The 27,899-nt window shown below is 42.4% G+C and overlaps 1 protein-coding gene across 8 annotated transcripts in view; it reads right to left on the bottom strand.

The window, feature by feature from the left end:
* Positions 1-27,899, bottom strand: part of ATP8B4 (ATPase phospholipid transporting 8B4 (putative)) — a 363,870-nt gene that overhangs the window by 273,152 nt on the left and 62,819 nt on the right. For all 8 annotated transcript variants that reach the window (XR_004536957.1, XR_004536958.1, XM_033920249.1 and 5 more), the window contains 2 exons: positions 17,160-17,227; positions 159-217 (listed from right to left, as the gene is read on the bottom strand). Coding sequence is in view for 6 of the 8 variants with exons in the window: in XM_033920249.1 (XP_033776140.1) it covers positions 159-217; positions 17,160-17,187 (87 nt within the window). In the remaining 2 variants the exon portion in view is untranslated. The remainder of the gene's footprint in view (positions 1-158; positions 218-17,159; positions 17,228-27,899) is intronic.

The following is a 27,899-nucleotide window of genomic DNA, read 5'->3' as shown; positions in this document are numbered from 1 at the left end:
AAGGTTAACTTATGGACTGGTGACATCACAGCCCCGGGCGTTTGGTGCCCTGAGCCAGAGCCTTACCTAGTCCATAGGTTAAGCTGGCCCTGGAAAAATGGACTTATTTGTGGTTTGGGAAGGTTTTCTAGAGAATGTATTTATTGTGCTCTACTCACTGCGTATCGAAACTTTTCATTATATTCACGATCATTAGCCTTCACCCGCCGTTCCTCCTCTGAAAAGGAAGTACAGTGAAATTAGACCCCGAGTGGGCATTGTACACAAAACATAATTGCAAGCGAGAGCAAATAATTATGCACATTTTAATGGCATGGGGAAGACCTTTTGGAGAGCCTTTGATAGAAGCAAACACTGGGTTAAGAATCTGCATTGGTTGTGATGACTGGCAAAAGATAAATGAGAGAAAAACAATCATTAACAGACCCAGGGGGAGGGTTTCTCAACCATCACTCAGTGGCGAGACCTGCCCAGGCTCAAGGTGCAACTGCACACATAATGGGCTCCAGAGGGAGTCACGGCTCAAGCTAATCTGTTGTCTGATGTCAGGAAGTAGATGGCGTTCCCCCCCCATGCATCACAAAACGGCCCCTCCTCTTCAGAGTTCCAGAGAGGGAGATGAGGTGCTCCTAAATTTATCAGATGTCCGAATTTACCCATATATGTCCTCTTTTTAGAGGACTGTCCAGGTGTCTGGACAGTTTTTCAAGACCCAGCACTTTGTTTGGGTTTTGAAAAAAGTGTTGAGATCGGGGCCACATCTGGAGAGCATCTGTGGATGAGCGCATGCGTCCGACATCATCGCATCACATCTGCACTTGCGCAGATGCCCTCCAGACGCGGCCCCAAAGAGACGAGGTTTGTGTGGGGCCAGGGTTGGGGGGGGGGGTGGAATGAGGCAGGGCTGGGGGGGGCAGGATGGGGTGGTCCAGGGCTGAATGGGGCAGGGTCACACATTTTCTTTTTTTCCCCTGCAAAAAATCTGGTAAGCCTAGCCTAGATGCTCCCCCCAGGCAGGTGGTGACCCCAACACAAAAGAACTTACCCCAATATTGAACCTACAGCAGTCCACATTTATGCTTTGTGTTGTTGTTTTTTTTTCATTTTTACAAGTTTTTATTAATAAATGCCTTAACACAATGAACAGAGCATTATGCATTCTCAAAAATGAATTGCAAAAGCCAGACAAGAAAACAGTAAGAACAATTATAAAGGAAACAAGCAGACCTAGAGGGGGGGGCATTTTATAAATATCGCTAAATATGAGCACCCCAAAAAAAAAAATCAACTCCTATTTAGGAGGCAGTAAGTGCTCCTACATTAACCCAGTGTTATCCAGTTAAACCCATATTCTAGACAGCAGCTAAAAAATCAGCACCGACTTTTTAAAGATGCCTAAAATTGATTTATCCTTTCTTTTTATTTTTTTTACCTTTTCATATCCCATTGTTTTTATCCTTCTACGTTTTCTTTCTTCACAAATTGTAGTTTTTTCCTCTCGTTTTCACTTCCCTTTCCCAATCAAGTTTGTCTGTCGTATAAGGAATTTGTCTATTATCTGTTGTTTGCTCCCCTATCTATATTTAAATTATTTTTTATTGTACAGTATTCCTCCGATATCCACGGGGGTTCCGTTCCAGGAACCCCCGCAAATCTTGAAAAACTGTGAATACGGTTTTTCATGAGGGGAGATTGGAGAGGACAGCAGGAGAGCAGCTGCAGCGGAAGAGCAGCCAGAGCGCCGGGGAGTGCAGGAAATCACTCGCGATATGCTCCGACTGCCTCTTCCTGCACTAAGTCGGGCCTTATCTAATCAGGAGCTGCCTCTCCCGCTGCCCTCTCCTTGTCGGCGGTTCGCCGTCGGAAAATACCGTGAATGATCAGCACTGCGAACCACCGACCGCGAACGACCAGGGAAATACTGTACAACGCTTCAAATGTTATAATAAGTGGGGTCAATCAAATTTTTATAAGCTATAAAATGTGCATACCTTTTATAGACTTGCGCTTAGTACCAGCATGTAACACAACTTAAGCGCAAGCATTTAGGCCAGCTAAAACCAGGTCTATATAAGTTACGCGTATATTCTATAACTATGCTTCTAACTTTTAGGAACGCCCCCCGATCTGCCCCTGGCCACATACCTTTTTCAAATTCACGCACAGCAACTGGCGCATACTTTGAACAGCATCGTGTTTTCTAAGTTGTGTGCCTAAGTTCAATTAGTCTCGATTAGCTTCAATTACAAGGTGTTAATTTCCATTTATTGGCACTGATTAGGCCAATTACTCAATTAAGTTGTACGCATACATCAGCTACACGCACAGATGTAGATGCAAATCCTTAGGCACCATATACAGAATCTGGGGGTTAGCACATAATAATCCTAATGCACTAGCTGGATAACATAGGAATGCCCACTTTCTACTCATCCGATACAAAATTCAGATGTTACTTTTCTCAAAGATCATATCAACTTATCATAGCAAATATGCTCAGAGACAGAGGCAAAAACAAGGGGCGAACCCCAAGAATGTTGCTCACCACCAAATCATTGCATATTAATTGTATTTCAATTTATATAAAAAATGTTAATTATGCTGTGTTCTCACAGTCTCGCATTCTTGTGAAGTCAAAAAATTCCAAAATAACAAACTTATCTTAAATTGCAGGTTCCGACGTGGCCCGTTTCGATCCTGCGTCAAGATATGATAGATTCAAAGTTTTTTCTCTAAGGTGGTGTCTCAAAAAGTACTCAAAACCATTTAAAAGATGTTACCAACAGGCTAACTTCCTCCACCAGTTTAACCCTCAAAAAATATTTTAAAAAAATTAGTCAACATGCAGTTAGCATGCAAAAAAACAGGGAAATAACCCCCAAACGCTCTACGGAGTACAGAGACGGGCAACAAAAACGTTAAAAGGGATGGGACGACTTCCCTATGAGGAAAGGCTAAAGCGGTTAGGTCTCCTCAGCATGGAAAAGAGACAGCTCAGGGTTGATATAATAGAGGTCTATAAAATAAAGAGGGGAGTAGAAAGGGTAGATGTGAATCGCTTGTTCACTCTTTCCAAAAATACTAGGATTATGGGGCATGCGATGAAGCTGCTAAGTAGTAGATTTAAAACAAACCAAAGAAAATATTTTGTCACACAACATGTAATTAATCTCTGGAATTCATTGCCAGAGAATATGGTGAAATCAGTTAGCTCTTAGTGGGGTTTAAAAAAGGTTTGGATAATTTCCTAAAAGAAAAGGCCATAGGCCATTATTGAGATGGCTTGGAGCTGTTGTTTCCTCTGCCGCGAACTTGCCTCTGACGTCGGAGGAGGGGCGGGACCACAGCAGAGGAAAGACAGCTCCAGAGGCTGATGGCAGCCTGCAAAGATCGCTAGCACTGGCGGGAATACCGAGTCTTTGTTCTGCTTTGGAGCGGAGGGGGCGGTTAGAGGTGTGTATAGGTGTAGCTTGGATGCTATATAGGTTGGGGTTTTTTGGTAGAATCTCTTTGTGTGTCATAACCAGGGTTTTGAAGATGTTTCGCTTTTTGACTTATCTTTAGTTAAACTAAGAGAATACAAACTATATAGAGCAGGGCTGCCCAAGTCCAGTCCTTGAGATCTACTGGCAGGCCAGATTTTCTGGATATCCACAATGAATATGCATGAGAGAGATTTGCCTGCACTGCCTTCTTGGTATGCAAATCTCTCTCATGCATGTTCATTGTGGATATCCTGAAATCCTGGCCTGCCAGTAGATCTCGAGGACCGGACTTGGGCAGCCCTGATATAGACTGCATATAGAATACTCTCTGCATAGCCATAATAGATAAGAACACAGTAATGGCCGACAGGTTCGGGTGCTCTGAGTTACGGTGCGCCAGTTCTCAGCCGGTTAAAATTTGTGATCAGGAGGAAGTTGGCTCCATAATTTAGGCATGCTCCTTTTATAAAACCGGGAAAACAGTTTTTAGCGCCGGCCAGTGCATTGAATGCTCTGTGCTGCTCCCGACGCTCATAGGAACTCCACGAGCATTGGAGCAGTACGGAGCATTCAGTAACAGCTCTGGCCCTTATAGGCGGCCAGTGCTAAAAACGCTAGCGCGGTTATGTATGGGGGGGAGGGTACGCGTTCAAGTTTAACAAAGTCTTCTTTAACTTCTCAACCCACCTCCCGTAACAAAACACCATATGCAGAAGAAAGCTGAACACAGATAACTGCACAATTAAGTCCTCGATCAAGATGAGAGGGAAACTGGGAATCAGTTTTATCTGCCTCAAAAATGAACTTGTCGATGCAAACTTGAATCTGTGTATGTAAATCCTTTTTAGTGCATAATCAAAATCAAACAAAACTACCCATTCCTAGCACAGGGTTTTCGTTCACCGCTGATGGATAGGGGATATGGATAGGATTTTAGGATGAGGCAGGGAACACTTGACAGGTCATGGACCTGATGGGCCGCCGCGGGTGCGGACCGCTGGTCTGATCCCGGTGGAGGCAACTTCTTATGTTCTTCTGACAATTATTTCATGCAAGCTAAATTTGACCTTCCTGCCTGGGTTCCCTTTGTTGTTGAGTATCGCTTCTTTTTACCTCAGAGACCGCAGTGTCACCAAAATGACTTCCAGAAGCAACAAGTTGATAAAAATGACATTTTTCCAACTTTGGAATATCTGTATTTATAATGGAAATATAACTGCACTGAAAATTATTCAGGTACTTGACAAAGCAACAACTAGCTTATTTGCATGAGAGAATAAAGTGTCATAGAATATTCCCTGTCTAATATTTTAAAAAGCTCGAAAGCCTTCTCTTAGAGATGCAAAATAAATAATTCAAGGCAGCTTTCCTGCCAAAATGAGAGACAAACACTTTTGCGTTTACACTACTCTGTGTCTATTCTGTTTCATAATGACATGTTTACGATGGTTTTTCACCTCTTCACTTTTACTGCACTGCTGTACACCAAATGCTCAGCAAATATCATTAGCTGGCATGAAAAGAAAAGCCCTGTATGTGAGCCCTAGCCTAATTTCTGCAAAGAGAATGGTAATTCTCTGCAAATACTGGAACACCACAGGCTTAGAAGAGGTCTCAGGACAAAGCCAACAGTACAAAAGAATGGCAAAAGTAATGGTCTCTGAAACACCAGTAATATCAGGGAGAAAAGTTAAACAAGATATACCAAGCTGTCTTTCCCACTGGTAATCTTACACTTTTCTAAGTCTTAATCCAATAACTATAAAGGAATGTACTAAAAGTAGTTAGCTTAGCAAGGTTTCAAAAAAAGGTTTGGATAATTTCCTAAAAGAAAAATACATATGTATTACATATGCCATTATTAAGATGGACTTGGGAAATCCTCTGCTTATTTCCAGGAAAGCAGCATAAAATCTGTTTCACTCTTTTGGGATCTTGCCAAGTACTTGTGACCTGGATTGGCCACTATTGGAAACAGGATACTGGACTTGATGGACCTTCGGCCTATCCCATTAGGCAACTCCTATGTTCTTATGTGGCATTCAAGATGTCCATAGACTTCAATAAACAGCACTATGCCAAGGGTTTCTAAACATTATAGCTTTCAATCAAGCTCACAAAGTAGTTAATAAAATCTGCCTTTTACCAGTATAAAACAAAAATTTTAACACAAATGCAAACAAATTTGTTCCCCATTCCCCCTGCTTCTGTTAACTCTTTAACAGCAGAAGAGCAACAAAGAGATGAAGCTGTAGCAGTCATTTATTGACAGCTGGGTCGGAGTGGGCGATAGAAAGAGCTGCAATAGGGAAACTGTTACCTAGTGTCTTCATTTGAATTCAAAGTGCCATTACTCCTCTCGAAGGCAGTCTGAGCCCAGCCATTTTCTTTGATGCAATCATACTTTCATTAGTTTGATGGAACAAGTACAACGAGCAGGTTGAATGCAAAAGAAGCCCAAAGTACGACACACAAAGTATGCAACGCAAAGCACCAAGGACCATCCAGGTTCGGGATGATCAAACAACTTTCACTGCAGAACCTGACAAAGACCGTGTTTCAGCAAAAAAAGCGCCTGCCTCAGGGGTCTCGCCAAATGCGATGTAGATGTTAAAGAGAACCGTTGCTCCAATATAAAGAAAACACCAGTGCTCACAGAAGCATGGGCACACGCCGCTCTCAGCACAAACAACCAAGCCATTAATGCAAAACTCTCCAAGGAACCCTTCCCGTCAAAAACACACACTTTGTCCTTGGTCTCTTTGTCCAGGCAGCAGCAATGGCACATAATTAGTCAACACCTGCTCCCAGAGGTGAAGCACTTCTTTGTACAGGCAATACTTCTTTTTGTTTTCCATTTGCCTGACTTTCCCTTGACGTCCTGCTGCTGAGGATACTCAGTGAAAGGATGGAGAAGAACCCTCTCCTTCTCCTGGAACTGTCCTTAAGCCCCGAGCGGGCCACGCACAGTAATGAGCAGAGACCTCTGCAAATCCCAAGGGTCGCTTAGCCAACATGCTTGGGTTACGGGCGGATGAAAACAGAAGGTTAAGAAATGGCAATGGTGCAATTGCACTGCAGCAAAGCAGGCATGAAAAGCCCTAAGAACTGGAACATGTTTTGCTATAGCTGTGGAATGCATTAGCTGCTAGCTTACGGTTTTGTGAAAATCTAATGCAATTTAGAAATCTGCTTAAGACCCATCTATTTGCGCAAGATTTTCTAAGCTAATATCCAGCTTTTTTAAGCTAAGTATCCTGCTTTTTTAAGCTAATATTCTATTTTTTACGTTAATATTCTAAGCTAAGTATCCTGCTTTTTTAAGCTAATATTCTATTTTTTACGTTAATATTCTAAGCTAAGTATCCTGCTTTTTTAAGCTAATATTCTATTTTTTTACGTTAATATTCTAAGCTAATATCCTGCTTTTTTAAGCTAATATTCTATTTTTTTACGTTAATATTCTAAGCTAATATCCTGCTTTTTTAAGCTAATATTCTATTTTTTATGTTAATATTCTAAGCTAAGTATCCTGCTCTTTTAAGTTAATATTCTAAGCTAATATCCTGCTTTATTAAGTTAATATTCCATTTTCTGAATGTCATCTTTTGCAGCTAATTAGATCTGTTTTGCTTTATTGTGAAGTAAAAGAGGTAATCTATAGGTTCAGATGATATCTTATGATTTTTACTGATGTATGTGACTTTTTTAAGATGTGCACAATTCAGCTTTGAATGCGATACTGCGAGCCGCCTTGGATAAAGGCGGATTAGAAATGGTTTAAATAAGTACACACCAAAATATTAGCAAATAATTTTTTAGCTTGAATATACAAGTACATTATAAACTACAGCGTATCACCTTTTAGGGCTCCTTTTACTAAGCTGCGTTAAGAGCTCTAACGCACGGAATAGCGCGCGCTACATTGCCCCCCGCGCTAGACCTTAATGCCAGCATTGAGCTGGCGTTAGTTCTAGCCGCTTAGCGTGCGGTAATTTCCTTCGTGTGCTAAAAACGCTAGCGCACCTTAGCACTGAATCAGTTAGGAAGAGGGAGCTGGCTCGAAGATAACGTCGCATCGATCGCACCGTGGATCGGCGGTTGAAGAACACTGTTTTGGGCCTGATGCACGTGCTGGCCCTGTGGACTGGCAGGAAATTTCTGTGGACCGGCACTGGTCCATGGACCGGTGGTTGAAGAACACTGCTTTAGAGTATGATGCACAATATACATCACTTAATTGCATTTGATGCATGCTTTATGTGAGTAGTAGTGTGTGCTTATTTATACGATTTATTTCTACTTTCTTGGGTGATATTTACTATTTAATAAAGCCTTACAGATCCAGAATCCAGAATTTAAATTCTCAATGGCCTTTTAAAAATAGCAAAAGGCATTCCACAAGGGCACGTGGCGGCTGGATGCAGTACAAAAATTAACCACAGTTACACCATTTCTTGGAACTTGTAGTCTTTTCTCCATTCGGTCGGGACCCAGAGCCGTCAATTTTAAAGAAATAAAATCAGATATACCTTAATCTAGTTGCCTTTCATCCTGTCTGGTACTCTAAAGCCTTCTACCAAATTAAAAAGCAAGCCTTGCATTTCACACACACAGAGGCCCAAAAAAGGAACCAGGTGAACCTCTCTCAGAAGCCTTCTGTCACCATTATCATATCTGGAAAACTCCTGAAGCAAATGGATCTCCTCTATGTGTCGTCAGTACAAAGTTCATTTCTTTCAGTAATCAATGGAAATCGAGGTTAACAACCAAAATTAATTTAATAAGTTGGCACCATGGTTTTTTAGTACTTAGATTTTAATTAAACAGTTCTGAGAACCTTCTTATATGAGAAGGATATGCAGAGAGTCATTTTCAGAGGCTTTTCCACAAATGGCATGTTATAAAATCACTTATTCAAGGAAACTCACACGCATATGGTCTGGCAAAGCATATGTTGAGCACATACTTTTGAAAGCCATAATTTAACTCAAATTGTGTGCCCCAAAAAGTGGACATAAATAGAAGCTTGGGTTGTACATAGGCAGACAACTTGGAACAGAGTTTCCTCGAGTCTGAAGAAATAAATTTCAACATCTAGGTTTGTCTCCACCAGTGATGTGGTGGTACTGGATGGTACCCACCATTCTTGGCTCCATTCAGAGGCAGCACCTCACTTACCTCTCTTCCTCTCCTCCTCTGGCAGCCTGGCATCTGTCTCCTCTCTGAATCTCCCTGTCCCTCCCCAGTATCTCTCAGGGACTTCCCAGCGACTGCAACAATTAATGTACTCTGTCTGTGCCAGTCCCCACAAGCTTCCCTATGCCGACTCTCTCTTGCCAGGGTTTTAAAAATATGAAGAGACATGGGAAATGTTGTTTCAAATGAACGCACATTATTAATAATTATTATGAAGAGTGGAAATGTTCCAAGCAGAACTTAATTTCTGGAGAACCGCCTGAAACAGATGCTGAAGACTTCATTCCTCCCTCCCCCACCCCATTCGGTATAATAGGGTCCCCCCTCCTGCTCCCCAACATATGGAATAGCACTACACAACCTTTACTAAAGCCTTTCAAATATGTAAAAATTCCCATCTAGCTCCTCTTTTCTCTTTTTCCAAGAACAATGGGAAATGCTATCTACCATGAATGGCTGTATTGTAAAAGATTACATTTACGAAAGAAGAAACCTATTACTCTGCAGTTAGCAAGCGCAAAAAGACTTACAATCAGAAGGGCGATTATTTGGCTGTTTCCCGTGGTGCAAAGGCTATGAACGTCACAGTCAGTAAGGCATAAGCTCTTATAGCTGCTTTTACAGTATACATTGCCCACCTGATTCAATATTGCTCACTGTGAGCTTAGGGGGGGGGAACAATTTTATCTTAAATCAATGTAGGTATCCATTTAGACAGTAAGCTTTTTTGAGCAGGAACTATGGTACCTGTATGGAATTTCTTGTAAAGCTTCCTGGCAGGATACAGATGTCAAAAAATTATTATTTTCTTCTTTACTAATGACCTATAATTTTGGAAAGATACTGTGAATATTTATATCCTTCAAACTCCAATTACAGACACCCAGAAATAAGATAAGATGTCAAATAGACTGTAAAGTCGCAAATCCACGGTAAGCTAATGGACCATAATCTAGGGGCAGGGGTGGGCAACTCCGGTCCTCGAGGGCCAGAGTTGCCCACCCCTGATCTAGGGATAGGGATTTTTATACTGCCTTTTTGTAGTTATACAACCACACTCAAAGCGGTTTACATACAGGTACTTCAAGCATTTTCCCTCTCTGTCCCGGTGGACTCACAGTCTATCTAATGTACCTGAGGCAGTGGAGGATTAAGTGACTGACTTGCCGATGATCACAAAGAGCAGCACAGGGATAACCTCAGAGTGCTGAGGCTATAGCTCTAACCACTACACCACACTCTCCTCCATTTTCAAAGCCTCTCCCAGGAGGTCTCAAATTTAAGGAGGGTTATAACCAGTAGTGCAGTAAAAGAGGGGGGGGGTGGATTGCCCCAAGCACTGTCGTGGTGGGGGTGCCGGCACCTCCGCCCCCCATACCATGCTCTCCTATCCCCCCACCCCCGGTACATCTTTAAAATTTTTGCCAGCACAATTAACTTCTCTAGCCTGCTGCTCACACCAGCCTGGCTCCCTCTAAAATCACTTCCAGGTCAAGGGGTCAGGAAGTGACATCAGAGGGAAAGCCACCATGCTGCATGCTCTGTTATATATAACACCAGGTAACTGGACCACAGTGAGACCGGAATTTGAAAACTTCATCTACCAAAACTCTCTAACAGCAGAATATAACCTCATCCTTGGAGACTTAAACCTTCACCTAGAAGACCCAGCCTCCACACCAGCAAAAAACTGTCTATCTTTTCTCAATGCCCTATCCTTCCAAATCCTAAACCCACACACCACACATGAAAAAGGCCATCAACTGGACATCGCAGCATTCATGACCCACCAAACATCCACCCCAGCAATCCTAACTCCCAACGGAACCTGGTCCCCCTCCCTCTGGTCAGACCACTACATATACAACTTCAACCTCAACTGGACCAAGACCAAAACTACACCTCAATCCAAAAAAATAAGAACACCATGAACGATGATTTTCCGTGATCGAACCCACTCCATACAGGATCCAATACCAAGAGAAGAAGTTCCATGGAGTGCTTTGTTCGAAATCCAAACTGCTGACTATCTGGAATATCACACCTATCCAGAAAAATTTGCAACTGCTGTAGCATAGTCTTCTCAAGTACCTTAGCCAGTCTGCCCAACCGTACATGCTCTATAAATTAATAATTTAATTTAAATGGTCCTTTTTCTTAGATATTTCTGGGCCAGAAATCCAGAGCTCTACCCAGTAGTGTGCTTAGGTTCTATCTACTGGGGGCTCCGTCAAAGCTCACTTCAGCCCATCTAAACCACCCAGCTGTCGAAGCCCTCCCCAGCATGATTTAATGAGACGGAGTCAGCATGGGTTCAGCCAAGGGAGATCTTGCTTCACAAATTTGCTTGACTTCTTTGAAGATGTGAATAAACATGTGGATAAAGGTGAGCCGGTTGATATAGTATATCTAGATTTTCAGAAAGTTTCAGATAAAGTTACTCACGAGAGGTTTCTGAGAAAAATAAAGTGTCATGGGATAGGAGGCAAAGTTCAGTTGTGGATAAGGAATTGGTTATCGGATAGAAAACAGAGGGTAGGGTTAAATGGTCATTTTTCTCAATGGAGGAGAGTAAACAGTGGAGTGCCGCAGGAGTTTGTACTGGAACTGGTGCTATTTAACTTATTTATAAATGATCTGGAAATTGGAACAACGAGTAAGGTGATTAAATTTGCAGATGACACTAAACTGTTCAAAGTTGTTAAAACCCATGCGGATTGTGAAAAATTGCAGGCGGACCATAGGAAACTGGAAGACTGGGTGTCCAAATGGCAGATGAAATTTAATGTAATGCACATTGGGAAGAATAACCTGAATCACAGTTACCAGATGCTAGGGTCCACCTTGGGGGTTAGCACCCAAGAAAAGGATCTGGGTGTCAACGTAGACAATACGATGAAATCTTCCGCACAATGTGCGGCGGTGGCCAATAAAGCAAATAGGATGCTAGGAATTATTTAAAAAAGGGATGGTTAACAAGACTAAGAATGTTATAATGCCTCTGTATCGCTCCATGGTGCGACCTAATCTGGACTATTGAGTTCAATTCTGGTCTCTTTATCTCAAGAAAGATATAGTGGCGCTAGAAAAGGTTCAAAGAAGAGCGACCAAGATGGTAAAGGGGATGGAACTTCTCTCATATGAGGAAAAACTCTTGAGCTTGGAAAAGAGATCGCTGAGGGGAGATATGATTGAAGTCTACAAAATCCTGAGTGGAGTAGAACGTGTACAAGTGGATCAATATTTCACTCCGTCAAAAATTACAAAGACTAGGGGACACTCGAAGTTACAGGTAAAAACCAATTGTAGGAAATTTTTTTTTCACTCAGAGAATAGTTAAGCTCTGGAATGTGTTGCCAGAGGATGTAGTAAGAGCGGATAGCGTAGCTGGTTTTAAGAAAAGTTTGGACAAGTTCCTGGAGGAAAAATCCATAGTCTGTTATTGAAAAAGGCACGGGGGAAGCCACTGCTTGCCCTGTATCGGTAGCATGGAATATCGCTACACTTTGGGTTTTGGCCAGGTACTAGTGACCTGGATTAGCCACTGTGAGAACGGGCTACTGGGCTTGATGGACCCTTGATCTGACCCAGTAAAGCTATTATGTTCTTATGTCATATACAGGACACAGATTGTGCAAGATAAACACTCTCTCATAACCTTGCCGCCACACTCTGGACCAACTCTGCACACACTCTGGGCTGCATGAGAAAGACTGGTATGAGGAAAGGAGCCTGAACAAGCAGGAAGGAAGGGAAGATGGATTCAGGAGGCATGGGATCACGGATTGTAGCCATATGAAGGCACATGTCTACTGCTAGCTAGGGAAGACGACGAGCATCATTTAAAGGTTCTGCCAACCGCTGGCCTCCCATCATTAAAACAATCAGTTAGCCCCAAGTCTCCCACAACTGTCAGAAGTCTTCCATTCATAGGTGAAAGACTTGACATGTCAGCAGAACCTTGGCATGTGCTTAGTTTGCCTAAGTGTTAATCCTGCCCTGAGTAGGAGGATTATATAGTTTTACTGTACTCTTGAAGTCACTCTCTGACTGTGACATATCACCTCAGCTCTGCTTAGCAAAGAAGCCAAGATATAATACTCTGAATGAACTATGGTATCTTGCCTTCTCAAGCACCACCTGTCGCAAGCAATCGAGAGGATCACGCACGTCACTGGCTTTCTGACAGTCAAACAACAGTGGTGTTTGTTATCTCAGTCTCTGAAAGGGCTTCTCATCTAGCTGCCCAGACAAAGGACAAAGTGCTGGGTATATGATGGACATAAAGATAGTCCTTTACCACATCACAGACAAAAAACTAACTTCAGTGTGTATTCAACACAGGCAAAAACATAGCGTACTCCCGATGGTCAGGCGGAGAAAACAAAGACCCAACTCTGCAGAGCTAAAGGGTGCTTAAGCCACATTCATATAGTCTGAGTACAGGTCTAGCCAATCTCAGGGGGAGAGAAAGATATCTTATAGGGAAACATAGCAAATAAAACAAATAATTACTTGATTGTTGATTCAAATGAATGGATGGACCATGCAGATCTTTATCTGCTATCATTTACTATGTTAAGCATTCAGCAGGTCTTACTGGGTCACACCAATGGTCCATCAAGTCCAGTAGCCCGTTCTCACGGTGGCCAATCCAGGTCACTAGTACCTGGCCAAAACCCAAGGTGGCCAGCAGGCCCCCTCCTGGGCTGATAGTGTCCTGAGTGACCCACAGACAAACTGCTCTGGCATGCTGCTCAAGATGGAGACAGTCCCCACAGGCAAATTCTCAAACAAGAACAGTCAAAAAGTAAACCAGACAATTAGTCATAACATCATGTGGTGCAATCACTCCTGGTCAGATAATGGTTCAGAATGGCTAACAAGAAATGGTTCAGAATGGCTAACGAGAAACAAACAATTAAAAAAAAAAAAACCCTCAAAGTATAAATCCTGCACAGCAAATCAGGACATTCCAAAGTCCAGCACAGCTTTCTGAAGCTAGGCCTCACCTGGGCCTAGGTCTTACTCTGACCCTAGTAGTGAGCCTTGCTCAAAAGAGACTTAAGTTCATGCTACCAATACAGGGCAAGCAGTGGCTTCCCCCATGTCTTTCTCAATAACAGACTATGGACTTTTCCTCCAAAAACAAAATTGTAATTGAGAAGGTTCAAAGAAATTATATCTAACATTATTTAAGGAAATCAAACATTTCCAAGGATAACGATGTTCCTAAAGCCAAAACTAGTTGGTGATAGGCCATAAAAATCTTCCTTCTTGTTTGAGTCCACCTAGCAACATTAAAAAAAAAAAAAAAAAAATCAATACCTTCCCCCCTTAAAATTACAATCTGATCATCTAAAACAAAGCCACAATAAGGATTCTTTGTCCTGCAAAAAGAAACCAGTCAAGTGACATGGGAAGATATCTCATCTGGAAAGGCCTCTAGAATATTGGTGAGATTCAAATTATCTGATATATTTTCAGTTTGATCAGGTCTTACTAAATAATTTCTTAGAAGATGGAATAAAGTATATCTTATTTGATGGAAGCTAACTTAGTTCTTCATATTTAAACACTTATTTAATGAAATTAAAAAAGATCCTTAGGAGTCTCAGTCATATCGTAAAGAAAGTTTAATAGTCACAATTTCAAAACTTTGATATCGTTTTCAAAATTCTCAATTCTGCGATAAAGCACCATCCTATCTTGTGCCATTACAGATTGGGTAGTTTTCACCTGTTGTAACTTTGAAGCAGAAGCACTTTTCACTTTCATTGTCACTTTGGAAAGATCTTCTTCAATCTTTTGAATCCTCACTATCTTGAACCACTGCAGGTAGAATGGCTGAGGAAGCTTTATACAAAGCTTCCAAAGCCTACCATGGTCTCCAAATTGATTTCTGTAGGTCTTACAACTTCCTGCTACCGTCAACGTTGGAACTTCCTGCTGCGAGGTCACAGGTGGCATCCCACTCTGACTGAATGTTTCAGCATGAACAGCATGTGAACTTTAGGTATCGCCTCCGCTTTCTCACCATGACACAGAGGACGTATGGGGCTAAGCAGCCTAAACAAGATTTTGCTCCCAAAGCTCAGGCTTTCCTCCAAAGCTTGAGTAGCCGGTTCGTCCTAAACAGTGTTGGCAAACGCAGTAATCTCTGTCTGTCACATTGGCGGGAAAACAATTCAATGAACGGGAGCTGAAGTGCTTCGCCTTCATTTAAGCATCTTAATAGATAGTTTTAGAGCAGGGATCTCAAAGTCCCTCCTTGAGGGCCTCAATCCAGTCGGGTTTTCAGGATTTCCCCAATGAATATGCATTGAAAGCAGTGCATGCACATAGATCTCATGCATATTCATTGGGGAAATCCTGAAAACCTGACTGGATTGCGGCCCTCGAGGAGGGACTTTGAGATCTCTGTTTTAGAGAGAACAAGTGCGTCCTTACATATTGGTGGCTATCTTGATCTCCGAAAGCCTTTATATTTCAAAAGATTTTTTTAATGTAAAGTAGATGTAATTTTATTATTGAATTTGGTTATTCACTAGCTGTCTGGCTTTCTTATATTATAATCCACACTGAGCCTACTGGTTTGTAACAAAATATGTTTTTATTGCAACTGTAATTGGTCAGAAATCCAGGACTATCCCCAAATCTCCAGCATGGAACTGAGTAACTTGGCATCTCTTTAAAAATCCATTACTCTGGGTGGTTTTGCCCATAAAAACTCACAGAGGCAACTTAACTGCCTTTCTGCATGGCTGGGTAGGCCTTAGAAGGAGAGGGGGGTGTCCAAAGTAGAGTTGCCAACTTCTTGATGGATTAAAACTGGGCACCCTGGGAGTATGACAAATCAGCAGCTCCCTCCTACACACACAAGCCCGAGAACCAGTGTGAGGAGCAGATAATTCAACATAGGGTTCTTCTGAGGCATGTTCTCACAGACATCCAGCTATAACCCTGTTGACCAGCACCTGGGCCTCAGTGGCTCAGCGGTTTGGGGAGGATAAAGTGAGTGGCCAACACCCTGAGGTTGTGGGTTCAAACCCATACTGCTCCCTGTGACCCTGGGCAAGACACTTAATACCCCCATTGCTCCAGGTACATTAGATAGATTGATAGATAGTGAGCACACCAGGAAAGACAAGGAAAAATGCTTGAGTACTTGAATAAATTCATTGTAAACCATTCTGAGCTCCCCTGTGAGAACAGTATAGAAAATGGAATAAATAAACAGTGTGAAAAGTTTCAGCCTCTTAACCCTTTCAGGACCAAGGGACATATTTGTCCCATAACTTTAAAATCCTATAAATTTTGATTGGGATAGTCTACAGTTCTAAATTTGATATGTACGGATTCCATAGGATACTGCCTTTATGTAAACAAACTGGTTCCGACATTCATTCATTAGCGTCGTTGCCAGATTGACGAGAAGATTCACTTGCCACACTGTCCATAAGCCAGAAGTGTGATTTTTTTAAAAAAAAATAATGATATTTCACAAAAAAAATCAATTTTTTGGCATCTGCAAGCCCTTTTTACCATAAAAATGTCATCAAAACCACAAAAATTGGCCTACAATCCTTATGGTCCTGAAAGGGTTAACCAGAGCTGGCATTGTGACATCATAATGCCTCATTCCACCAATGCCTAAGAGCCAACCTCATCAGTGATGTCACAATGGCTTGACTGTCCTTTAATTGACTCTCTTTTGCTACATTTTGATCTCTAGAGTGGTGCAGTGGTTAAAGCTACAGTCTCAGCACCCTGAGGTTGAGGGTTCAAAGCCACATTCCTTGTGCAATGAAACAACCGCATCAAAAACTCCACCGTTGTTTCATTGCACCCCTTTTTTTCCCTGCACAGGCTAAAGTTTCTATTTTACAGTTTTTTTTGTTTGCGGCCCTATTTGAAATCTTATCCACCTGGGACCCCTGAAGAAGGCGTGTTTACCGAAACACGGACCGTGTCGGGTCCTTTGGTTTGGTTCAAGGTGGTAACATTAACCGCAATCATTAATTCAGTTTTAATAAACATAGCCTGCATCTTTGTACATCTGTCTGCAGCTCTCTTTCTTTAGGAACCCACACCACAGCCGTTGCCTTTTTAAGGTCATGCACTTTTAGTTCCATGGGGGTCTGTGTTTTAACTTCTACACTCGCCGATTTCTTTTCTCTTTGTGGTTGGGATTGGGAGGGGCTACAACGTGGACCTCACGGACCCCGCAGAGATCCTCGTTTTAACTCCTGCGGGCCTCACAGATCCCGCTCACTTCTGTGGTCAGCCGTTTTTAAGGGTGTGCGCGGTTAAGATCCACAAGATCCGTGGGGTCCACATTTTACCCAGTCCCATTCTGCAGCATGTTATACGCAAAGCAGGCTGCTTTGCTGCTCTGCCTGACTTCAAATGAATCACCGTTTTCAAGACACAGAAGCACAAGCAGATACATCACCAGAAAATAGGATGACTTACCCAGCACCTTCTTCTTTCCAAAAAGCATTATAACATCAGGTTACTGTTCACAAGGCCCAGGGGATGGCCTGAATGAATAAGAGAAAAAATACGCTTTTGTCATTATTTTTCTTATACCTTATCTTGGGTCCATTTTACTAAAGTGCACTGGAATTTAAGTTTAATGCATGCTAATGTGGAACATTAATGAGTGCCAAGAGTAATTATACACACTATAATTTTTGGCCATTTTCTTTCTAAACATTTTCCCAGTTGCATACTAATTTCCCTCCCCCCCCTCCCCAAGCGTTAAATGCGCCAACACTCAGAATTCTTATGAGTGTCGGAGCATCTAGCACTCCGGAATGCAAGAGAAACCTCTATCGCAGCTTACTAAAATGGGAAGGGGTTGTCATTAGCGCGCGTTATTGATGAAAAATAAGCACATTAGCTGGTTAATACATCCACGCCCATTCTCCACCTATGACATGCCCTGTAAAAAAATGTTTTTAACAAATACCTGACGTGGGAATTAGCGCAAATTAGCAGGCAAAAAAAAAAAAAAAAATGTGCTGAACAATATATCCGGTGCCCCAAATTATTTGCAAACAGGTAGCTGGGAGCTCAAAGTATCGTTAAGACCCCCACGGTGGGTATTTTGGAACATACACTTTTAAAGTTTCACAGAGAAGGTGACAAGAATCCAATGATAAAAATTAAGATGCTGTTTGATTGTGGCTTGCTGGTACCATGTCTCATGAAACCAAGAAAGCGACACGTCCTAGGCTTCAAGAGCAAACTAGATGCATATCTCCTTAAGAGAGGCATATAAGGATATGGTGGACTATAAATTACGACAGGTGTACACCTGGCAGGGCCTCCGCGTGTGCGGATCGCCGGACTTGATGGACCGAAGGTCTGATCCGGAGATGGCAGTTCTTATGTTCTTATGACACTGAGCTAACTTTTCCCTAATGACACAGCAACAGTGAAACCTCAGAATCTGAGTATAAAGGTGAACCCAGTATGTTAACTATGCTTCAACGCAGCTCTTCACTGTGTACAAAATTACATGGCCAAAGAGATAATATATCTCGGTAACATCATGTTAAATAGTGATAGGAATCATGCATTGCTGTCTATTGTTGTTCTATGCAGCCCCCTTGCCCCCCCCCCCAGTCCTTCATAGTTTTGTATAGTGTGTCTTATTATTATTATAAGAACATAAGAATAGCCTTATTGGGTCAAACCAATGATCCATCAAGCCCAGTAGCCCGTTCTCATGGTGACTAATCCAGGTCACTAGTACCTGGCAAAAACCCAAGGAGTAGCAATATTCCATGCTACCGATCCAGGGCAAGCAGTGGCTTCCCCCATGTCTTTCTCAATAACAGACAATGGACTTTTCCTCCAGGAACTTGTTAAAACCAGCTACGCTATCCGCTCTTACCACATCCTCTGGCAATGCGTTCCAGAGCTTAACTATTCTCCAAGTGAAAAAAAAGTTGCCTCCAATTGGTTTCCCTGTAACTTCATCAAGTGTCCCCTAGTCTTTGTAATTTTTGACGGCGTGAAAAATCGATCCACGTGTACCCATTCTACTCCACTCAGGATTTTATAGACTTCAATCATATCTCTCCTCAGCCGTCTCTTTTCCTTTTTAGTTTTTCCTCATATGAGAGGAGTTCCATCCCCTTTACCATCTTTGTCACTCTTCTATGAACCTTTTCTAGCACCATTATATCTTTCTTGAGATAAGGTTTGTTCTATAAAACACTGTGCTAAACATTCCTTTTTTTATATATCTGCTCATGTTTCATTGACTTTCTTTGCTTTTTAATATACAGTATTGTAATCCTGACTGTATGCTACTCTGCAAGTATATTAAATGAGAAAAATAAACAGTGTTATATGGTTATAAATTGTGGAAAAAAAAAAATAATTAATAAAATGTGAGCTATCCCTCATCTCAGTAGATTCGAACCAGAACTTGTGTGAAGAAGTTTGTCACCTCTATATGGGTGCAGGCTCAAAGTTCTTGAGTCTGTCAAGTGTGGTCTGTGAGGCTTTTACACCTTTTTTTTCTGACCTGCTTTTTTTCTTTTTCCTGTCATGTTTTTGCACAAGCTATGGCAGAGCGCGGCCTAACACAGTGCCTCCATAACCTAGAAAATGACACTGGAACAAACTTGTCCCCATCCCCACAGTTAAGCTTTGAGATAAATTAATATGAACTCACCTTCTCTAACAGAGCTTTTAGCAAGTTTCAAACTATCAATGCTCCTCGCAATGCTATCACAAGAGTTATAGTCGCAAAAGTAAAAACCCCGAGGCAACAAACAAGAGGCCAGAGCAACTTCTTCCTCCGTCTTTCTGGCATGCAAAACTCCCCTGGATAAATCTGCAGGACTAGACAGGCGGGCAGATTCTTAAACCATAAAATCAAAAAAGGACAGACCTTAAGAGACTATCTAGTCTCCAGGCGGGTGCCATTGATAACTCTCCTACGGCTTGACTACCCTCGTGGAATACACAGCTCTTCCTAATACTGAGATGGAATCTCCCCCTGCTGCAATTTAAGCCTGTAATGTCTTGTTCCTTAGTATGAAGGCATTAAAGATGCAAGGGCCAAGGCCCAGGGAGAAAGACGATACGTTTTGTTGAAATTGTTTGGTATTTGGGAGGAGAAAAACTGGCTACAGAAACTGACAGGCTGTTTAACAGTACTCATCTAAACTGCTACTCCGTCATTCTACAAGGGGCCGCGGAAAAGTTCTCAGCCCAACTGAAAAGAGAATGATGTGGAGCCATGAAATTTACAAGTTATTCCACACTGTTCTTGACACTTTTTGTTTCAATAAGGCAAATGCATCTAGCAAATGTGCACAAGTATAGTGAAACTAAGCCATTGTGACATCACCGATGAGGTTGGCTCGTAGGCACTGGTGGAATGAGGCATTATGACATCATAATACAAGGGCCGTTGCAAAATTCTCAGCCCAACCAAGAAGAGAATGATGTGGAGCCATGAAACTTAAACTTCTCTTGACATTTTTTGTTTCAATGAGGCAAATGCATCTAGCAAAGGGGCACAAGTATAAGGAAACCAAGTCATTATGACATCACTGATTAGGTTGGCTCTTAGGCATTGGTGGAATGAGGCATTATGACATCACAATATGAGGAGCCACTGAAGGGTTCTCAGTCCAACCAAGAAGAGAATGATATGGAGCCGTGAAACTTACAAGTCATTCTACACTTCTCTTGACACTTTTCATTTCGATAATATGAAATGAAACAAAAAGTGTCGAATAACTTGTAAGTTTTATGGCTCCACATCATTCTCTTCTGGTTCCCCAAAATCTCATTTTCACTCCCATATTAAAAACAACTGTGGTCATAAGTTTGCCTTCTGCTCTAGGGTTTTGTTTTCAAGCTATTCCATCAGGCCAGTTCTTAACAATTCCTTCAGACCTCCCCAGGGCTCGGCTTCAATTAATCTGGATCCTCTACTAGACCTATGTAAACAAAATATGCCACGGGAAAGAAATCCGCAAAAGCCTTCCCTGACAAGGTTTGCACTTACGAATCCTATTTAATAACAATACTCTTCCACTATAATATTTCTGATTAATTTTGTTCCCGGATGATCTCATACCTCTTTCATTGCATACAGCATGCACAAATATCATCCTGAATTATTGATATGGATAAAAATACATGAGTTAAAGCAAATAAACAATATAAAATGTTACATCTTAATCTATGTAGACAAAGCTTTGAGCTTCTCACCATGTAAATATTCAAATAATCTTACTTCCTATGTCATTAAGAACCAGAGTGCTAAAAGGATTTTCCCATCTTGTGGCTATGGGTAAAATGCTTGGTGCACCTGACCCAAAATCTTAGTCAAAGGACACATTGCAATGAGGGCTCTGCGGGTGGATAGCGTAGCTGGTTTTAAGAAAGGTTTGGACAAGTTCCTGGAGGAAAAGTCCATAGCCTGTTATTGAGAAAGACATGGGGGAAGCCACTGCTTGCCCTGGATCGGAAGCATGGAATATTGCTACGCCTTGGGTTTTGGCCAGGTACTAGTGACCTGGATTGGCCATCGTGAGACCGGGCTAATGGGTCTGATCCAGTAAGGCTATTCTTATGTTCTTATTTGTCAGCCACCTTTCCAACTAGAAATAAGGGGGAGGGGGCAATATTCAGACCATGGGAGGCAGCCTGACTACCTCCCATGATCAACAGCAATCCCAGAGGTTCAATGTCAGGGCTGTAGGTTGGAGCTGCTGCTCGTGCCGGCGAAGAGACAATGGAGGGGATGTGAAGGCGCATGCACGTAGTGGGGGGGGGGGAGGAGTGGGGAACGGAGAGGAGGAGGGGTGCTGGTGCCCCCCACCAAAACGGCGCATGGGACATCCCACCCCAACTCATCCTCCTCTTACCATGCCACTGGCAGTAGGGTCACAGCAAGGAATCAGATAGCATTTGGCACTATTAGGGTGTTGAAGTCCTAGCTCTTGCAAGAGGGCAAGCAAAGACCACAGATGGCTCTCTGAAGTATTCCTATACTGTTGCTGAGGTAGATGAATGGGATATCATACAGAACATCTGAAAGCTCACACAGGTCCGCCAAGCCCCTTCACTTGTTTAAAAGCAGACTGAAAACCCACCTTTTTGATATAGCCTTCGATCCATAACCCTACTCCCCACTTCCCACCAACCCAGCCAACATATTAACCGTTCCCTTTAACGGTATCCATGACATCCTGTTTGTCCGTTTAGATTGTAAGCTCTTTTGAGCAGGGACCGTCTTCTTTGTGACTCTGTACAGCGCTGGGTACATCTGGTAGCGCTATAGAAATAGTTCATAATGGTAGTAGTGTGAAGAGTTTCAGTCTTTGGGAAGCAGAGCTGAGATTGTGATGTCACAAGAGCTCATTCCACCAATAAGAGCCAACCTCATCAGTGATGTCACAATGGCTCAATTGTCCTGTACTCCCCTCTGCCCTCCAACCTAAAAGCTGATTAACCGTTTCCCTTAACTGTATCCATGACATCCTAAGTTGTCTGTCTTGTCTTTTTAGATTGTAAGCTCCTTCGAGCAGGGACTGTCTCCTTTATGATTCTATACAGTGCTGAATACGTCTGGTAGCGCTATAGAAATAATTAATAGAAGTAGTAATATGTCATTCCAAGGCACACAAGATGATTCCTGAGAGGAAGTGGTAAGGAAGTTCCATGGAAAGGAAAGGTGCAGTCAACCAGCCAGATAGAACAGGTTAATACCCTGCTGGTAGGTGGTCAGTTTCATCCTGGCAAGATTTTCTTGTGTGTGAAAGATCCTGTCATCAGCCTTGCAGAGTTTGAGAAAACCACAGCTTGGGTGGCAGGTACCATACTAAGAACTAAGGTTACCAGATGTCTGGGAAAACTGAAAGGGGATAGATTCCGTACAAACGGTAGGAAGTTCTTCTTCACCCAGAGAGTGGTAGACAACAGGAACACTATTCCAGAGTCTGTTATAGGAGAAAACACCCTCCAGGGATTCAATACAAAGTTGGACAAGTTCCTGCTAAACTGGAACATACACAGGTGAGGCTGGACTCATTTAGAGCACTGGTCTTTGACTTGAGAGCCACCGTGTGAGCGGACTGCTGGGCAGGATGGACCACCAGTCTGACCCAGCAGCGGCAATTCTTATGTTCTTTTTAGAGGTCTATCAAGGTGCCTGGCTGTTTGTCCGGGTTTTGGAAGGCTCCAAGCTCTGGGCCACGTCCGGAGGGCCTCCGAGCATATGTGGATGCGACACAATAATGTTGCATGCATGCGATATCATCGTGTCACATCTGCACATGCTCGGATGCCCTCCAGATGCGGCCTGGACTCGAGGAAGAAGAGACAAGGTTTGTGTGGGGGACACATGTCCACTTTTTCAGGAAGAAATCTGGTAACCCTACTAAAAACTGGTCTCCAACCAACAAAATCAGAGACAATCCATGCATATCCTTCTTTCCAGCCACAACAGTCTATATCTCCAGACACTATTACACTGACGGTGAGTAGCAAACGCATTAAAGTTCCTCTTTATATCGTTGGACACTACTCCTGCCATAGCTATCAGTAAAGTATTTAGCTTTCTGAATCTTTCTCTAACTAAGAAAAGATCTCAGCTTTTCCTCAGGCTCTGGCAATTATGTTTTTTTAACCATATCTTAGGGGTGTTTTCTTTTCCAGGGTTCTATTTAAAAGAAAAACTGGCTAGCTCCTTCTCAGGCATAATGACAGCCTCCTTCCCTTAGACAGTATCATATTTCTCAAACATTGCTTACTATCCGCTCCCCAAAAACAAGACCAACCCCCCCCCCACACACACAAAAAAAAAAAAAAAAATAAACGAACAGAAAACCCCAGGGTCCTGGTCCTGGTTCTTGTTTTCACGTTCATTATTAGATTCAAACAAAACAGTTCCTTGTTCCTGGTTTCCCTTTCCACTTTCATCGTTATGGACAAACAAAACAGTACTTTATTCTTTGACTTTACAACTTTCTGTCCCACTCTGGGTTCCTCTTTGTTAGGCTTTCCATCTCAGTGCTTCCTTGGCGGTAGTCAAAGGCAGGCTTCTTCTTAGGCCTAGTGCTGTGGGGGTTCTTCCTTTCAACAAGTTTAAAGTATTTACTAGCTTACATATTATTGTTAAGGGGTCAAGTGTGTGTACAAAAATAGTAGGGTTGCCAGATTTTCCAACTGGAAAATCTGGACCCCACGACCCACCCAGTTCAACTCATCCCTGCCCTATAACACCCTAATCCCGCCCCCAGTCTGTCCTAATCCCTCTCCCCCCCCACTCCCGCTGCCTGCTCTTGTCAGGCAGGGAAGAAGTCCGCGCATGGACGGACTTCCTCCCTGCCCAACACGAATTAAAGAGGCTTTTCAAAACCAAAGTGCCGGGTTTTGACCCCCAGACGTGTCCTCAAAAGGAATTGTAGGCTTTGTTTTCATATGCGTTGATATTATTTTGTATTGGTTTTGGTTTTTGTTTCTGATCTATGTATGTTTATTTGGAAACCACTGCGACTTCAGGCAGTATATTAAGTTTTTAAATAAAATAATAAACCCTAGTTAATAGTGAGGGAACTACAAAATCAAAGAAGATAGGAGAGGGGAAAATACAATAGGGTAGACTCTGGGTCTAGGCTGCACACACAATTCATGTCAAGAGAATTAAGAATAAGAAAGATATGCGAGGCAAATACATCCAAGATAAGTTTTGAGTTCAACTTTGAATTTTCCTAGGGATGTTTTCCAAAGTCTGGGTTCCTGTATAGAGAATATGGAATTGCAGATAGGATTGCCATATTTGTGAGACAAAAAAAAAAAAAAAAGGGAGGACATACGACTCCACCCAGCCCACTCTACCCACAGCCCCGCCCAATGTTCACCCATTTCCTTGGTCCCCCTTCCCATCCTCTGGTATTTTTAGTGCTCTCTCTCCCCCTCCCTCCAACTCTCCTCCCCCATAGGTGTTTCTCTCTCTCTCTCTCCTTCCAGCCCCAACCCCCCCCTCCCCATGGGTGCCCCTCTCTCTCTTTCCTACCAACCTCCTCTCCTGCTGTTTCTGTCTCTCTGCTCCCATCCAGCATTACCCTACTCCATGCTCTTTTCCCCAGCACTATCTTTTTATAACGCTCCTCAAACCCTCCTTCACTCCATGCTGTTTCTCCAGCCCACTCCTCTTTCCTTCCAATGTTGATTCTTCAGCCCTCCGACCCTCCTCTGAACTCCAGTGCTGCTTCCCCTCATGAGCTCTCCCTCTATTCCCAACTTTCCCACCAACCTCCTCCCCACTGCTGTAATTCAATCTTCGGGCAGCCAACATCAGCAATGAGATGAGCCTGCTGCTGCCAGCCTACCTGGAAGCCATCTTTCAGCTACTTCCTGCTCCCGCATAGACAGGACCTGCAACGAGGTGGCTTCCAGGGCAGACCAGCAGCAGCAGGCTCACCAGTTACATTGGTTGCAACTAGTTCAAAACAGTGCAGCAAGATTACTTTACTGATGTTCAAAATTTGATCATGTTACACCTCTTCTTCCTTAACGTTCATAAGAATTCTTCTTTCTCTGTTATGGCACCTACACTTTGGAACTCCTTACCTTATTACCTTCGTATAGAAAGTTCATTTTTTAAAAATTTAAGGCTCGATTGAAAGCATTCTATTTTTCTTTTCTTTATTATTTATCAATTTTAAACTGGTACAGAAAATAAAGTATTAGCCAAGAACAAATAATACATAATTATATCTAGAAAGAAAATACATAGGCTAATCAATCTCAAGCCCACATAATAATTGAGACCTTGATTGCTAGAACAAAGAAAATCAAAACTTGCAAAAATCTTAGAAAACTTCCAACATCTGAGCCAGAAATTAATTTCTAAGAGTTGAAAAACTTCAAACCCCTTTAGGGACAGAAATGCAGTTAATTGTGAAGGTTCCAAAAATATATATTTCAGGGATTTATGAAATATATTTAACTACACATTTACAAGGCTATAAGCACGACTCCAGGTTTTAACATCAAGAATTGTCTTCTTCACTTTTGTGTCTCATGCAAAACATCTTGGAAAATCTGAGTTTTTAAACCCCAAAATTCTTTGTCTATTTTGGAAGAAAATCTTCATTATCCAAAATGTATCAGGTAGAAGGGCAATCGAAGCTACTAAAGTAGATGGTTTAGCAACTTCTTTATCAGATGTCTCTAATAGGGTTGAAAAGTCTAATAAATCTACTTTTGGATTTTGATCATTAGTTTGCTGGTCTTGTAATTTTTCTGTGGTAAACAATAGACTAAGGAGAAAGGGGAAATTAATATCTCTGGAATCAACAAAATTTCTAGGAAATACCTTTTAACATTTCCCTTTGTGTTACCGTAGGTACTTGAGGAAAATTTTAAAAAAAAAATGTAAATTATTTTGTGCATCATTCTCCAATATTTCTATCTTTCTTCTCAGATCTATAGTATCTTTAATCTCAGCAGTTTGGATTGAACGCAATTCAATTAGATCCTTATCCATTTTATCTAATCGAGTATTTAATAATGTTATTGCAACCTTTAATTCTTTTACTTCATCTTCCCTCAAGACTCTGAATTTGTGGGGACAAAGATTTCCCCCGATTAACCACAAAATCCCATATAAGAACATAAGAATTGCCGCTACTGGGTCAGACCAGTGGTCCAAGTCTAGCCTTACCTGCGTATGTTCTGATTCAGCAGGAACTTATCTAACTTTGTCTTGAATCCCTGGAGGGTGTTTTCCCCTATAACAGCCTCCGGAAGAGCGTTCCAGTTTTCTACCACTCTCTGGGTGAAGAAAAACTTCCTTACGTTTATACGGAATCTATCCCCCTTTTAACTTGAGTGCCCTCTCGTTCTCTCTACCTTGGAGAGGGTGAACAACCTGTCTTTATCTCCTAAGATGAGCTTCAATGTAGGGAAATGCAAGGTCATGCATGTAGGGGAAAAAAACCCTATGTTCAGCTACCAAATGGGTGGATTAGTATTAGAGGGAAGTAACCTTGAAAGAGACTTGGGTGTACTGGTGGACACAACAATGAAATCAACAGCACAATGTGCAGCAGCCGCAAAGAAGGCAAACAATGTTGGGTTTTATTAAGAAGGGTATTACAACCAGAACGAAAGAAGTCATCCTACCGTTGTATCGGGCAATGGTGCGCCCGCACCTGGAGTACTGTGTTCAGTATTGGTCACCGTACCTACAGAAGGATATGGCAATACTTGAGAGGGTCCAGAGGAGAGCGACACGAATGATTAAAGGCATGGAAAACCTTTCATACACTGAAAGATTGGAGAGACTGGGGCTCTTCTCCCTGGAAAAGCGGAGACATGATAGAGACTTACAAGATCATGAAGGGCATAGAGAGAGTAGAGAGGGTCAGATTCTTCAAACTTTCAAAACAGAAAAGAACAAGAGGGCATTTGGAAAAGTTGAAAGGGGACAGATTCAAAACGAATGCTAGGAAGTTTTTCTTTACCCAGCATGTGGTGGACACCTGGAATGCGCTTCCAGAGGGCGTAATAGGACAGAGTACAGTACTGGGGTTCAAGAAAGGATTGGACAATTTCCTGCTGGAAAAAAGGGATAGAGGGGTATAAATAGAGGGCTACTGCACAGGTCCTGGACCTGTTGGGCAACCGCGTGAGCGGACTGCTGGGCACGATGGATCTCAGGTCTGACCCAGTAGAGGCATTGCTTATGTTCTTATGTTCTTAAGTCTACTCCCTTCAGTATCTTGAATGTTTCGATCATGTCCCCTCAGTCTCCTCTTTTCAAGGGAGAAGAAGCCCAGTTTCTCTAACTTTTCACTATATGTCAACTCCTCCAGCCCCTTAACCATTTTGGTCACTCTTCTCTGGACCCTGTCGAGTAGCACCGTGTCCTTCTTCATGTACAGCGGCATGATAGCCCTCTCCGATCTGTTCGTGATCCCATTCTTAATCATTCCCAGCATTCTGTTTGCCCTTTTTGCCGCCGCCGCACATTGTGCGGACGGCTTCATCGATTTGTCAACCAGTACTCCCAAGTCTCTTTCCTGGGGGGTCTCTCCAAGTATTGCACTGGACATCCTATATTCGTGTAAAAGATTTGTTACTGACATGCATCACCTTACACTTATCCACATTAAACCTCATTTGCCATGTTGCGGCCCATTTCTCGAGCGTGTTTATATCACGTTG

This window comes from Geotrypetes seraphini, chromosome 14 (assembly GCF_902459505.1).
Source record: "Geotrypetes seraphini chromosome 14, aGeoSer1.1, whole genome shotgun sequence".
Lineage (NCBI taxonomy): Eukaryota > Metazoa > Chordata > Amphibia > Gymnophiona > Dermophiidae > Geotrypetes > Geotrypetes seraphini.
The sequence above is the reverse complement of the archived record's forward strand: the minus strand, read 5'-3'. Positions and strand labels throughout refer to the sequence as shown.